This window comes from Cydia amplana, chromosome 26 (genome assembly GCF_948474715.1).
Source record: "Cydia amplana chromosome 26, ilCydAmpl1.1, whole genome shotgun sequence".
NCBI lineage: Eukaryota > Metazoa > Arthropoda > Insecta > Lepidoptera > Tortricidae > Cydia > Cydia amplana.
Genome location: NC_086094.1, coordinates 4955847 through 4971489, shown reverse-complemented (window position 1 = coordinate 4971489; position 15643 = coordinate 4955847). Strand labels below are relative to the sequence as shown.

Sequence of the window (15643 nt, the reverse complement as noted above, 5' to 3'; positions counted from 1 at the left end):
TCAAGTTTTATTTTAACCCCCCATGCTAATATTGATACCCGAGCAAGCAAAAGATTCCAAAGTATTTAGAGTTAGAGCAAGAAAGAAGAAAGGTACGTCATAATTTCAAAGATGTTTGACATTTAAAATAACACATGTACTGCGCAGGCGATCAATATCGCTGCATACTTTTCTTGGTCTAAATCTATACAATGGTTAGTGTTTGCAAACAGACTCCAATGTGAAGGCAATGTGTATTAAACTTTATTGTGATATTATTACATTTTATATATAAAAAATATGTTTCTGATTTCAGGACCCAGCCTCTAGCCACTAGAAGTTACAATGTATGCAACAAGAGAGTGAAGATGAAATAGTCAATGCATCTCTGTACAGTCGCCATCAGATATATCGGAACGGCCAAGGTGTTCACAATATCTGAACACGCACTCTAACGCCCTGACAATAGAGGCGTGTTCAGATATTTGTGAGCGCCTTGGCCGCTCCGATATATCTGATGGCGACTGTACCACAAGTAAAATATTTTGAGTGGAAGATGGTTGAGATTGATTCCTGTTTCAACGGACAGACACATGCTATGAAGATTCTCTTAAAAATAATAAAATACAATTAATAAATTCAATGTTTAACATGATAGTGACTTTATTTTGTCTACCCACTAACAACCAATTTGTTCAATGCTGGCGGGCAATGGCGGTAAACTTAAATATTTGATGTGGTATGAAGCTAAATGTTTTGAACATAATGGCAAGCCACTAAAAAGTTTTAATCCTAGATTAGCCATTAAACTGTGGCTACCAGTCTGATTTGTTAATTGTTATATAAGTACAGTCAGCGTCATATAGTAGGTAGCATCCAAAGTATTCAAATAGTTCGGTACACCATATTATTTGTATGGCGTACTGAACTATTTGAATACTTTGGATGCGACCTACTATACGACGCTGACTGTACTTAATTTAAATATATATAAATTGTATATTATTTCTACGGCCTCCTAGCTAGTCAGTAGTGACAGTGACCCTGCTCTGCTATGTGCTAAGAAGTAGGAGGTCCTGGGTTCAAATCCTCATAGGACATTTATTTGTTTTTTAATTGTGTGTGTATATATTAATGGTCTATATCTATTCCCATCTGTCCACACCTCTTGTATGGCGGCGGGGACAAATGGGCCACCACCATGGGACACCATATTAATACACTTTTAGGGGGATCCGAACCTAGGACTTCCAGCTTTGATATGATCATAAAATATAAGATATGTATGTATTTACATTTACACATTGTATTATTGCTCTCATACATATAGGGATATTTTTTTAAATGTCGGATGTCTCTTCTCTTTTGAGCATGAATAGAAGCAGGGGATAACTGACAGAACGGGATAGTCTTATGTATCTTTCAGTAGGAGTAGCAGCGAAAGCGCTATTATTGTTTGTCCTTGTCACAGTCTCACATCTTGTTTTATTCCCCACCGTAAATTGACCACCGTGATTGGTCGAATTCATTTGTTGCCCACCATAACAAATAAATTCGACCAATCATAGCGGCGCAATGCGACGCTATGATTGGTCGAATTTACATGTTTTGTCCCTCACGGAGGCACGCGTACACCACTTCTATAGGATGCTACCTTCTATGCTTTTGAGCAAGTTTTTGTCACCTGCCCTGCTATTCAAACTACTCAAGAATTTACAATGTTTTGTTACCAAGTAGGTCGATTAGTGTAAGACTGTCCTAAAATATATGTATAGCTATATGAGGACAATTTTGTAATGCGTAAGGTTAAGTAAATTAATATACAAACAGCAACACTCCTAACTGTACATCGGTACAGTTAACACTTAACAGTGTGGCTGATGATACCATGTAGGTTTAATATATTTTAATTATTATCACGTTTCTAAGAACAATAGTACATTATTGTCGAGGTTCGGAAGTAGCTACTTGCAAGCTGAGGATTCGTTTTAAACGGACGACCTTGGGAGTCCGTTTAATTGAATCCGAAGCCAGCAAGTAGCCTTCCAGCCGAGTCATATATAGTGCTTTTCTCAAAAATGGTGCAAGAGATATTTTACAGAAGCAACGTTCTAATTTTCACAGAGAAAAGTAAAACCATTAAAAAGATTTGCTTGCCGCCTTTAAAAAAAATAGAAGTGTATTTTTCTGCTGAAAATACGCCAACGTATTTGAGACACCTAAATAGTCGCGGTACCAACATTATATTAATAATAAGTGCTGATCATCTGTTCGGCTGTTTAATGGACCTATGCCTTCATTTGATATGGCCATTTAAAGTTTTAAAAAGTTTGGAACTCGTTTAATAATGGAATTTGTATGCAACATTGCAGTCCCGAAATCGAGACAGCAATGTTTTTAACTTTTTAATTTTTAGAATGACCATAAACTACACACTTCGCGACCTATTTTTTAACCGGCAACGTCGACTTTGCCGTCCATTTTTGAGAAAAATTATATTATTTATTACTTAATAATGTTGATATGTTGTCTGTGATATGATCATAAAGTATGAGGATTTACTACAGTGACATCTATTGATAGTCTTTCTCAAACAATCGAGCTATTTAGTGTGTTACAACGGCAAGAAACTAACTGTCTAGTAATGCGATAGATGGCGCTTAGAATAGTTCATGCCATTATTTATTTATTTTTTTCTGCGTCGATTTACTATGTGTAAATGGATGTTTTAAAAGGTTTTTGTTGTAATATGCTAAATAAATTAGAACTATACATGTTAATTTAAAAATTGGCAAGATTTGAAATAACACAAATATATATTTAGGCCCAATGGTGCTCTGAGTGACATCTCTTGGATTTTTGTGGAACTAAGCGAGGCTTGTATGGGCCGATTACTCTATACTATACTTACTTTATGGTAAGGTAGAACTATTATTATTACTGTAAACATTTTGGAAAAAAGTGGACCGACGCCTTTGATGTTTGCGTAAATGCCGACAACGCACAAGAACACAGTAGGGTTGTCACAGACTTTTACACAACTGCCCAAGACTTACACTCGACTTACTACACACGCTAGCCCTGTAAGTAGTACCGAGCTACTAACAATGGCGATGTATGCAGCTCGGGTGCGCGCGACCCACCCCTCGCCTCTCGCACCCCGCACGATTGTCCAGGCGGCCTAGGCAAGGTGACAATCGCTTGCGCTTCGCCATCGAATCGCTTTGTGTCTCTATCACTCTTCCATATTATAGTTCGTTTTTTTAGCATTAGAAAGAACTTGCAAGAAGGTAAGCGATCTTGACATGTCTTTTAATTGATAAACGCTTTTTAAAAATCAAAAACTATTACTTATGAAAGCAGAAGAATATAAATGATCGTATTAGATTCATAATTCATAATTGTTACATATTTGCCGTAACTTATTATTAAAATGTGTTTTTCAATTAAAAGACACATCAAGATTGTTTACCTTATTTCTAATGCTAAAAAAAACGAACTATAGTGTGACAGTGACAGTTGCGTTTCGTTCGCTAAGTAGCGTTAGCGATTGGCATGTTGTCTACGGGGCCTGTCTAGACTCGTCGAATGACTGTATTGTTTTAGTATACAGGGTGGCGCATTCAGATCGGTCAGTATGGGAAAATCTGAAACTATAAGACATACGACGATCTCTTCTTAGGAACCATGTCATCGATTTTAGTAAGAAAAACTGCATTCATACATTTAAAAAAAATGTGTACTCAGCTCGGGAATCGAACCCGGACGTTTTGAAAAAAAAAAAATCTAAAATTATTTATATTTAGATATCGATTGTGTAGGTCTTAAGCAGTAAATGTTACTATGAAACATGATGTCTGAAATGAATAAAATGCATTGTTTTCATATCCTTTAATTTATTTTAGTATGTTTTCGAAATGGCCACCATTTTTTTCAATGCATTTTACATAAAAAATATTTAAATGTATGAATGCAGTTTTTCTTGTTACTAAAATCGATGACATGGTTCCTAAGAAGAGATCGTCGTATGTCTTATAGTTTCAGATTTTCCCATACTGACCGATCTGAATGCGCCACCCTGTAGACTTCGTATTGGTATAGGCTGTGGCAGCGATATGCGCAGCGGCTTCGTTGTCAGCCTGACATACAGATCTAGGTCTACACATGTCACTCACCGGACAAGCTGTCGATGTTCTCCTTGTCTCTTTCGCTCCTCACGCCGAGTTCCCGCAACGAATGTTCGGCGGACGTTTCGGCGGCGGCCGGCGGCGGTTTCCGAAGGGGCTTAGTTGTTAGCCTGTTAGAAAACGTGTTGATAAAATAAACTAAAGTGTCATTCAATAGAACTTGCTAACTATGTAAACAAACCGCCATACTAAAACTGACACTAAATGTCAATTTACTAGTAACTTTTGTTTACATAGTTAGCAAGTTCTATTGAATGACACTTTAGTGAGCTGTGGATATCAGTCTAGCAAATATTATTTATTTAGTTTTCATTTTTAACAAGCAGAAACTTCTGCGAACGATGCTATTAAGCTTAGAATAAATTTAAAAGTGGAAAAATTACTGTCTTAGTATGGGCATAGAGAAAAAAATACATAGAGTGCTCACTCCATACATCAGTTTTAGTACGAAAAAGACTATTAGCACCTAGCATAGAGTAGCGGAACTATCAGTACTGCTACTTGACAATAGGTGTAGCACCGACCGGAAAGTCTTATGCTGTTGAGATAAGACTTTCCGGTTGGTGCTACATCTATTGTCAAGTAGCAGTACTGATAGTTCCGCTACTCGATGCTAGATGTAGACACTGAAATTAATAGTCTGAACTGACGTATGGAGTGAGCACTCTTGTCTTACTATATTTCTCTATGGTATGGGTAACTGTTGAATTTCCAATATTACTTGGAACTCCGGTAGCCGTTTAAGAAGTGTAAAGCTCTTACGGTAGATGTCGCTAGGATCTTCTTGACCAATATGGTGGAAAGATTTATTGGCTATGGATGAGGTCTTGGTGGCTCAGATGGTAGGGCGCTGAAGTATCGATCCAGAGGCCGTGAGTTCAAGTCTCACCCAAGACAGTATTTTTCCCACTTTTAAAATTATTTACTTAGGTTAGGTATATGTACAGAGTGGATCAACTATTTCTTGTTGTTATTCTGTCCGGTCAGCCAAGAGACAATAGTAGCATTATTTGTTAGAAGACATTGTACACCACCTTCTTCTGACACGCTTGGCAGACGACCCTCAATGGAAAGGAAATAAGTATCACAAAAAACCGTGTTTGGTGAATTTGAATGCCTAAAAATCTGGTTTTAAAGAGTGACCCAGGAGAACGTAACCATGGCAACGAGTGACAAGACAAAGTTGATTCACCCACATCCTAGTGTGTGACGTGAACTTACCAGCTGGACCGACGTTCAGGAAACTGTGCCGGCAACTCTTTATCTGTAAACAATAGGGATGGCGTTACGTTAAAAGTGGCGCGGGTAAGTTGTTCCGATGATAAAGTGTACCTAGTGATTTACTGAAGTGCTCACCTAAATCAGGATAGAGTCGGGAAGTAGGCTCCTCTTCGGTTTGCCTGTCCTTATCGCTCCATGGACCCTTTGGAGAACTGTGCCTAAAAATATGTAACCGAAATTAATAAGTTTTTGGCAAAAATTTCATTTTTGGTACAAGCTTTTATCGCTGACTGTACTTTTCTTACGACAGACAATTAATACTCATCGAGACAATTCTAAAAACCCCTAACACAATTAGGTTGCGTTGTTTCATCACAGAGTTCCTATGGCCACCTCCTGTCTCCATCATCAGATCAGCTCGATGGTACCATAATATTGCATTGCATTGTCACCCGACTTACATGTGTATGAAAATTTCAGCTCAATCGGAAACCGGGAAGTGGATCAAATTTAACTTGCAAATTGTTTAACTTGCAAAGCGTGTTAGAAACAAGATTGTTATACTTGGTCAAGCAATCTTGTCAGGTGAAAAAGGCGGCAAATTAAAAATCGCGGGTTAGCAACACTACGTTTGAATAGGGTGTTTGACTGTATTTAAAATAAATTATTTTACACCATGCATGAAATAAAGCATCAGAAGATTAATAGAGAAACGTAGACAGTAGTTATTTTAGACATAATTTCTATTTTAAAACCCGTAATATAAAACTATAAAAAGTAGGTAATTTGATTGTGACGTCACAGTTTTGACAGTTCGAAAAAAGAAACTGATTTGACTAGTAGTCAAATACTGTATTGTTCGAAAATCGCGTGACATTTTATACCTTTTTTTTTTGACGACCGGTCTGGCCTAGTGGGTAGTGACCCTGCCTGTGAAGCCGCGGTCCTGGGTTCGAATCCCAGTAAGGGCATTTATTTATGCGATGAGCACAGATATTTGTTCCTGAGTCATGGTTGTTTTCTATGTATTTAAGTATTTGTATATTATATATATCGTTGGCTGAGTACCCACAACACAAGCCTAGAGCTTACCGTGGGGCTTAGTCAATTTGTGTAAAATGTCCTCTAATATTTATTTATTTATTTATCTTATCTGTGGAACTGTTTTGTTTACATTTCATCGTCGTTCGATGTACATTGCTGCTTTTTGTTTGTTTCCTAGGGATACCATACTTTGGTTTGCTTTACATTGCTACTGACATATCCAGCTTGACAGACTATAGTTAACAAGATTGAATGGAAGATTATTTTACAACTCACCAACTGGCATGTTTCTCTGAACTGAGATCGACATCTGTAATAAATTAAAAATAAATTAATAAGAAGTTATGCAGCGCAGAAGATTAAAACTGTTAGAGCGCCATTTGACTTTGATCCTTATTCTTTCACTGATGTGTCATAATTTGTTAAATGTCAAAAATTTACGCCATCTACTCGACACTAGGTTCGCCTTTGTACTGTCTATCCTGTGCCATATATTTGTGTTTTGTACAATAAAGAGTACATACATACATCATACTAGGCCAAAGGTATGGTGCAATCTTTTCGAGCGATGGCGCCATACCTTTGGCCTACTGTCGAGTAGATGGCGTTCCGTTGACAATCCTCTATTTCAAATTCTCTTTGTTAAAAGTACTATTATTTATTCTGTGACGTAAATATATATATTTTTTTTTATTTATTTATTTAGGGACTTTTAATCTTAAGATTACGCCAGTGCCATCGTACAGCCAGCAACAGAAGTTGCTAAGCGAGGTGTTCAAAATGATCTTGACGCGACTTTATTGTTAAGATAATAAGAGCGTGTCAAGGTCATTTTGAACACCTCGCCCGCTTAGCAACTTCTGCTGCTGACTGTACTATTATTTATTCTGTGACGTAAATCTTTTTTTTATTCATTTATTTATTTAGGCTGCTTTTAAAAGCGCTGGTGGTCTAGCGGTAAGAGCATGCTACTTTCAATCCGGAGGTCGGGGGTTCGAACCCCGACTCGTACCAATGAGTTTTTCGGAACTAAATGTACGAAATATCATTTGATATTCACCAGTCGCTTTTCGGTGAAGGAAAACATCGTGAGGAAACCGGACTAATCCCAACAAGGCCTAGTTTTACCCTCTGGGTTGGAAGGTCAGATGGCAGTCGCTTTCGTAAAAACTAGTGCCTACGCCAATTCCTGGGATTAGTTGCCAAGCGGACCCCAGGCTCCCATGAGCAGTGGCAGCAATGCAGCAATGCCGGGACAACGCGAGGAAGATGATGATTTATTTAGGGACTTTTAATCTTAAGATCAGGGATGTTGCGAATATCCGCATCCGCAACCGCGGAACTTCCGCATTATTTTCAACATCCGCATCCGCATAAAATCGATGCGGATTTAATGCGGATGCGGATGTGGAACAGGTTGGTACAGGAACGTATTAGCATCGGCTTAAGTGCTAGACTGCTAGGTAATTTAGTCATTAGCAAAAAAAAACCTATTAGAAATGAGCAGTCAAGCGTGAGTGGGACTTAATGTACGGAGCCCTTGGAACGCGAGCCCGACTCGCACTTGGCTGGTTTTTTGAAATAAAAATTACTAAAATGTAATATTTTACGTTTTTTATGTACCTATCTTGACATCCGCATCCGCGGATGTGAGCCTTTAAAAATCCGCATCCGCATCTGCGGATGTCAAAAAATCGGCATCCGCAACATCCCTGCTTAAGATTACGCCAGTCCCATCTTCCCGTGATGTAAATAATGAAGCTCACTGTTGTTGTTGTTGTTGTTGTTCCGCCGTCGTTCCGGGTCGTCGTTAGAGTTCACATCCGTCCGCTCTTTTTCCGTCTGCGTAGGCACGTCTCTATGGTTCTGCTCGTCTAACGATCTGCGAAAAAAAGCTTCCATTGTTTATATGTATAAAAAGTTTTTAAGCTTAGAAACAAATTAAAAGTGGAAAAATTTACTGCCTTGGGTGGGACTTGAACCCACGAACATTGGATCGCTAGCCCAGTGCTCTGCCAGCTGAGCTACCAAGACCGTACCCAATACAGCGAATATTTACACCATATATGAGCCTTAGGGAGGCTCTAGCGACATCCATCGTAAGTCTTACATCGTTATAATATAACATCGTTCGTTGTTCAGAAGTTTCTGCTTTATGCAAAAGTAATACAACCGCTGACTGTACTTAATTTCCACAGACTGGTTCACAATAAGGGAGCGTTCAAGTATTACGTAACGCAATTTTTGGACATTTTTGACCCCCCTTTCCCCCCTATGTAACGCACCGTAACGTTTTTCTGTACCCCCCTCCCCCTAGTAAAACGTTACGTAACCACCAAGTGACCATTTTTTTACCGAAAGGCCACAATTATGTGGCGTAAAGTACCGTAAAGTGGCGAAAAGTTCTGAAGGGTTAAAAAACAATGTTACGTAACGCGTAGTTCTAACCCCCCCTCCCGCCTCTGTAACGCATCGTAACGTTTTACAAGACCCCCCCCCCCCAAATTCGTTACGTAATACTTGAACGCTCCCTAACTACCTGTGTTGTGTTTCCGGTTCCGGCGTGGCGGTATTCTTAGGCCGCAGCACCAGACGTTTTCTGCTCGGCTTCAGAGTCAGCTGGTCTTCTAGACTGGCGTCGTACTCTTCTAGACCGTCGAAAAGCGATTTCTGAAAAAAAAAAAAAAAAAAACATACGAATGTAACGCACAATGTCGTATTCCACCAACTTCCCTATTAGTGTTTGTATTGTAGTTGGAAGTTCGATTTTTTTCGCAGGGGGGGGGGGGAGGGTCTTGCATTGTTCCGATCAATGATTAGGATTGACCAGGGCTCGGAACCGGTTTTTTTGTAAAACCCAAAATAACCCAATATTTTTAATTATTTTATGCTCTTTACGTAGGACTGAATCATGTATTTAGGTAGCAACTTCGTATTATTAGATTGTCCCATTAAAAATGAAATAATAAACGAAAAAACGAAAAAGAACGTAATAATACCGGTATTGTTTGTATGAAAAAAAAAAACCGGTTCCGAGCCTTGGGATTGACACAACTTGACGACCCTTTGCGGGCACGACAGGAAAAATTACTGTCTTGGGTGAGACTTGAACTCACGGCCTCCGGATCGATACTCCAGCGCTCTGCCATCTGAGCCACCAAGACCTCATCCATAGCCAGCAAATCTAGTTCAAGTCTCACCCAAGACATTATTTTTTCCAATTTTAAATATATTCCAGGCTTGATAGCATCGTTCGCAGCCGTTTTTGCTTGTTAAAAATTAAATTTGCATAAAAATTGCCCCAATTTGGTTGTCCTTAAGTGTACTTATAACGTACCTGAGGGTGCGAGGTGGCCCTGGGCAGTACTTTGAGCCGTGATACAGAGGAGCCGACTCTGTAGTTAGCGTCGTTGGCCAGCACAGCTGCCACGGCCGCTGGATTTGTGGGTCTTAGAGCATCTTCCGATGTTGTGGCTGAAAATACGACAATAGGGTATTTGACTGCGTTTAAAATAAATTATTTATATTATTTCACACCATGCATGAAATAAAGCACCAGATAATTATTAGAAAAACATGGATAGCAGTTATTTTTAAACACAACTTCTATTTGAGAAATCGGATAGAAATATAAAAACCGGCCAAGTGCGAGTCGGACTCGCGCACGGAGGGTTCCGCACCATCAACAAAAAATAGAGCAAATCAAGCAAAAAACGGTCACCCATCCAAGTACTGACCCCGCCCGACGTTGCTTAACTTCGGTCAAAAATCACGTTTGTTGTATGGGAGCCCCACTTAAATTTTTATTTTATTCTGTTTTTAGTATTTGTTGTTATAGCGGCAACAGTAATTTTCATCTGTGAAAATTTCAACTGTCTAGCTATCACGGTTCGTGAGATACAGCCTGGTGACAGACGGACGGACGGACGGACAGCGGAGTCTTAGTAATAGGGTCCCGTTTTTACCCTTTGGGTACGGAACCCTAAAAAGTAGGTGAGTTGACCGTGACGTCATTGTGTAATGTTTCATATAAATTCCATATTAGCAAATCATTTTGACAGGAGAATACCCTATTATTAACAATAGTATGTTAGGAAGGCCGTAACAGCTTAAAGACTAAACTCTCAGAATTAAAAAAAAAAATTTTTTTTAGTCTTGGCCGTCACCACAGGGCGGACACGCCATACATCAAAAATCATTTGCGTTTATATGTGTGCGCGGCACGTCTGTACACGCGTCATTGTGTATGTGTGGGTAAGTTGCTTTAAGCTTTGGATTCCTCCGAAAACGGTGCCGTCATATGACGGCCGTCTTTACGGTGGCGACATGTGGAAAGTACCACGGCGTCATAACACACCGTCATCCACCAAGGTCAAAGCGGCAAATTTGAAAAATGTAGGCGCGATGGAACGTCCCATAGAAAATTTGAATTTCGCGCCTTTTCCTACTGACAAGATTTGCTTGATCATCTATAATTTACTTGGAGGATGAAATATCATCAGAAGAGGAAAAGAATCGTAGTACGGAATCATTTATTCAAATCTCGTGTCATTTATTCAAAATGGCGTCACCGCTATCTAATAAAACGTTCACGAAACTATCGACACCGTCATGACGGCCGTCATCTTACGTTACGTTGACAATCAACGTAACGTAACGCCGTCTAGGAAACCGCGCCATCTTGTTTACATCGACAACGTTCTAGTGACGTCAGTCAACGCTATATAGCGGCCGTAATATGACGGCACCGTTTTCGGAGAAATCCAAAGCTTTACTGAGAGCACGCCAAAAGTTCGCCAGATTCATGTCGCGGGGCGAGGTATTGCGAGTCGGGGCGGGGCGGTGCGTGGCCGTTCTGTATGATAATACATACTATTATAGCTGGTCAAGCATATCTTGTCAGTAAAAAAAGGCGCGAAATTCAAATTTTCTCTTCTCTCTTCTTCCTCGCGTAATCCCGGCATTTTTGCCACGGCTCATGGGAGCCTGGGGTCCGCTTGACAACTAATCCCATGATTTGACGTAGGCACTAGTTTTTACGAAAGCGACTGCCATCTGACCTTCCAACCCAGAGGGGAAACTAGGCCTTATAAATTCAAATTTTCTATGGGACGATATCCCTTCGCGCCTACATTTTTCAAATTTGCCGCCTTTTTCTGATCTGCTTGACCAAGTATACTTATTCTGTGCCGTCACTATATATATATATATATATATATATATATATATATATATATACTATATTTGATGGTGACTGTACTTACAAGTGTCAGGCACCAAGTCTTTGAAGAGCGGCGAGTCTCCGTAGGGGCGGGCGACGAGCGACAGGATCTGCTCGTGAACGTTGCTTTGAGGGGCGGCTGAGAGGCCGCTCCTGAAACAAATTCAATAGATCGGTGACGTCAAAAAGTGTGTCATATTCTTATAGTAATGTCATGTTCAAATTTAAAAAAAAAAACGCGTTCCGGCGGCATACGAGGTAGGGAGGGCGGTATACGAGGGAGGGAGGTCGGTATTTTTATTTTATTTTTTATTTTATTTTATTAGGTACACTAAACAGACATCGTACAATATCATGGGTAATACAATTGTACATTATGGCTTAAATCTAGCACGAGATCCAAAACAAGTGTACACAGCATGTTTTACAATTTAGCGGAAATATTACAAACTAATTAACACCATATTATAGCTACAGTGAAAAATATCAGAGAAGAAAAAACTATCTAAACATTACAATATAACGAGTAACGAACTTTACATACAAAGACTATTAAAAATCACAGATGAAACAAACTTAGAGGATTAAGGCAGATCTCATCAGTTTAGTGGGAGAAGAGGACGCCAGCCAAGCACTTCCTAAACCTAGCGATGTGAGGGTCAAAAATATCAATGCCCCTACCGCGATGATCACCGGCTGTTAAATCGTTATATTGGCGGCACATTCTTGTAATTGGATTATAGAATGAAGTGTTGTTTTTGTACACTCTAAGTGCGAAAAGTTTAGTGTTACGACCTCTAAATCTAGGTGTGTTAAAGGTAATGGATGATAATAGTGCAGCAGCGTCAATTTTTGACTGTATAATTTTATATAAATTCAAAAAGTCATACATCTTACGACGAGCTTCTAGTGTGGGGATATTGAACTTGATTAGTCGACTAGTATACGATCTGTATGTACGTCCCAGTTTAAATCTAAACGCAAGAACTTTCAAAAATTGCTTCTGTACCGCTTCTATAGCGGAGCTGTGTACAGAGTAATGGTATACGAGGGAGGGAGGGCGGTATACGAGGGAGGGAGGGCGGTATACGAGGACTTAAGCTTTGGATTCCTCCGAAAACGGTGCCGTCATATGACGGCCGTCATATAGCGGCAGCAAAAGACGGCCGTCTTTACGGTGGCGACATGTGGAAAGTACCACGGCGTCATAACACACCGTCATCCACCAAGGTCAAAGCGGCAAATTTGAAAAATGTAGGCGCGATGGGATAACGTCCCATAGAAAATTTGAATTTCGCGCCTTTTCCTACTGACAAGATTTGCTTGATCATCTAAAGTCCGTCAACCAAATCTTGTCAGTAGTAAAAGGCGGCAAATTTGAAAAATCGCGGGTTAGCAACACTGTGTTCGAATAATTCCAAAATGCGTGTCATCTGTGTTTTATCTGTGGAATGTGGATCGTGAACGACAGCCGTCACCTTATTTGTTTTCATTTGGTTTTCATTCTGAATCGTTTCTGTTTCAAAGAGATATTTCTGCTGTCACCATTAAATACCAATACATTAAATTAAATAAGAATAAGCAAAGCTAAGGGGCCTACAATGTACAATCATGCTCGTTGATGGTAAACATTACTAAAAATTGAGGTTATGACAAGTACATACTGGAAGAACTCTTTCGAACTTTTAAGATTATGTTCAGTTTTTTTGTTTTAGGGTTAAAAGGCATAAATAAAATTAAAACGTATGCCTAAATCTATCCAACAAGACCATAAATTGTGTCCTGGAAACCGTCCATAGGCCCACATGTCTAATATTTTCAGCAATCAGTTGTGACTATTTACAAAGATGCAATAATACTACAGAGTATTATGCTTGGTTGAAGTGACCCGGTAACATTGGTAACTTCATTATATTTTTTCAATTAATGACCTGAATTATAGTGTAAGCTAAAGTGACCCTTATCTTATTTACTTACCTTTAAATTAAATAAACACCCAGATATCAGTTGTTTTATTTTTAATATGTAATCCTATTGTACAATATATACCAATCAAAAAAATTACACAGGTATGTCATATTCATCCAGAAGAGTACACTAATTTACATTAACAAGTGGCATATTATATTGTAAATAACAAATATATGCACTATCTAATTATCTGCATTTTGATATGATTTTATTTTAGTAAACATAGAAGACATAGATAGGGAACAAAGAGAATATAAGCACTACGATAGGCAGTTGTTTTTGATATCTTCAAAGGGTATAGCCGGGTAAGCATGGCCAAACTGCCCTTAGCGAAAAAAACAATTTCCTTTTACTGGATTATTACCCTATATATAAGTAGTGCTTTCACCAAATATTAAGCCTCAAATGCTTCAGATTTAAAAAAAAAATGCAAAAAAAGAAAAATCATTTTTATTTTATTACAGCCAAAGTACTAATCCGATTTCTTTGTAATTTGGGTATGTTGTATATACAATTAAGGTCGCTTTCTGAAAAAAATTATATTGAATTATCTCTTAAAATAATAGTAAAAAATTGAGATGAAAATTTTCGGAAAAATAAAAAAAATACATGCGAGATAGCGACAGTTATCAAATTTACATATTTCATGTAGAATTTAACAATGTTTAACATATATTTTTTTCAAAAATTAAAATCGGGATTAACAGTGTGAAAAACTCGAATTTGTAACATCCCATAATACTTTCTCTTCATACAAAATAACTTGTACGTTATACTAGAAAGTTATATTCCCAACGCAATTTGAATTTAGAACGCGACTTATTTTGCTGAGCGCGGACCTTAAACTCCGTGGCTGTATGCGGCTAGGGCGAACGGCATTCAGAGATTTAAAAAAAAAACCGGCCAAGTGCGAGTCGGACTCGCGCACGGAGGGTTCCGCACCATCAACAAAAAATAGAGCAAAACAAGCAAAAAAACGGTCACCCATCCAAGTACTGACCGCGCCCGACGTTGCTTAACTTCGGTCAAAAATCACGTTTGTTGTATGGGAGCCCCACTTAAATCTTTATTTTATTCTGTTTTTAGTATTTATTGTTATAGCGGCAACAAAAATACATCATCTGTGAAAATTTTAACTGTCTAGCTATCACGGTTCGTGAAATACAGCCTGGTGACAGACGGACGGACGGACGGACGGACGGACAGCGGAGTCTTAGTAATAGGGTTCCGTTTTTACCCTTTGGGTACGGAACCCTAAAAACAGGAACAGGAACGGGAACAGCGCGGGAACAGGAAAATAGGCACGAATTTTATACAGAGCGTTAACGATTGAAAAATGTCTGTTCCTTTGATGAATAAAATACGTCACATTCTAAATTCAAATTCGTAAAGACTGCGTTCACAATATACTTCATTCGTTTATGACTACTTAGCTTTGCTTGTATGAAGAGAGAGTATTATGGGATGTTACAAATTCGAGTTTTTCACACTGTTAATCCCGATTTTAATTTTTGAAAAAAATATATGTTAAACATTATTAAATTCTACATGAAATATGTAAATTTGATAACTGTCGCTATCTCGCATGTATTTTTTTTATTTTTCCGAAAATTTTCATCTCAATTTTTTACTATTATTTTAAGAGATAATTCAATATAATTTTTTTCAGAAAGCGACCTTAATTGTATATGCAACATACCCAAATTACAAAGAAATCGGATTAGTACTTTGGCTGTAATAAAATAAAAATGATTTTTCTTTTTTTGCATTTTTTTTTAAATCTGAAGCATTTGAGGCTTAATATTTGGTGAAAGCACTACTTATATATAGGTTAATAATCCAGTAAAAGGAAATTATTTTTTTCGGTAAGGGCAGTTTGGCCATGCTTACCCGGCTATACCCTTTGTTCATCATTTTGATTAACATTGTTTTAACATCGCTTTTAAATTGTCCGTCCATGTTTCAAATTTTTTCAATAAACCGCGAATGACAATTTGAATTAACGTACGCAGGGCGCGCT

The 15643-nt window shown here is 38.5% G+C and overlaps 1 protein-coding gene and 1 non-coding gene across 2 annotated transcripts in view; both read right to left on the bottom strand.

The window, feature by feature from the left end:
• The window catches only part of LOC134660061 (uncharacterized), a 90233-nt gene that overhangs the window by 51999 nt on the left and 22591 nt on the right, over positions 1–15643 (bottom strand). The window contains exons 15-22 of the mRNA XM_063515761.1: positions 11696–11805; positions 9769–9905; positions 8971–9101; positions 8198–8313; positions 6708–6741; positions 5523–5605; positions 5388–5430; positions 4155–4276 (exon numbers count right to left, since the gene is read on the bottom strand). Of these exons, the coding sequence (XP_063371831.1) occupies positions 4155–4276; positions 5388–5430; positions 5523–5605; positions 6708–6741; positions 8198–8313; positions 8971–9101; positions 9769–9905; positions 11696–11805 (776 nt within the window). The remainder of the gene's footprint in view (positions 1–4154; positions 4277–5387; positions 5431–5522; positions 5606–6707; positions 6742–8197; positions 8314–8970; positions 9102–9768; positions 9906–11695; positions 11806–15643) is intronic.
• Trnaa-agc (transfer RNA alanine (anticodon AGC)) lies at positions 8393–8465 on the bottom strand. The gene has a single exon. It is a non-coding gene; the product is annotated as a tRNA-Ala (tRNA).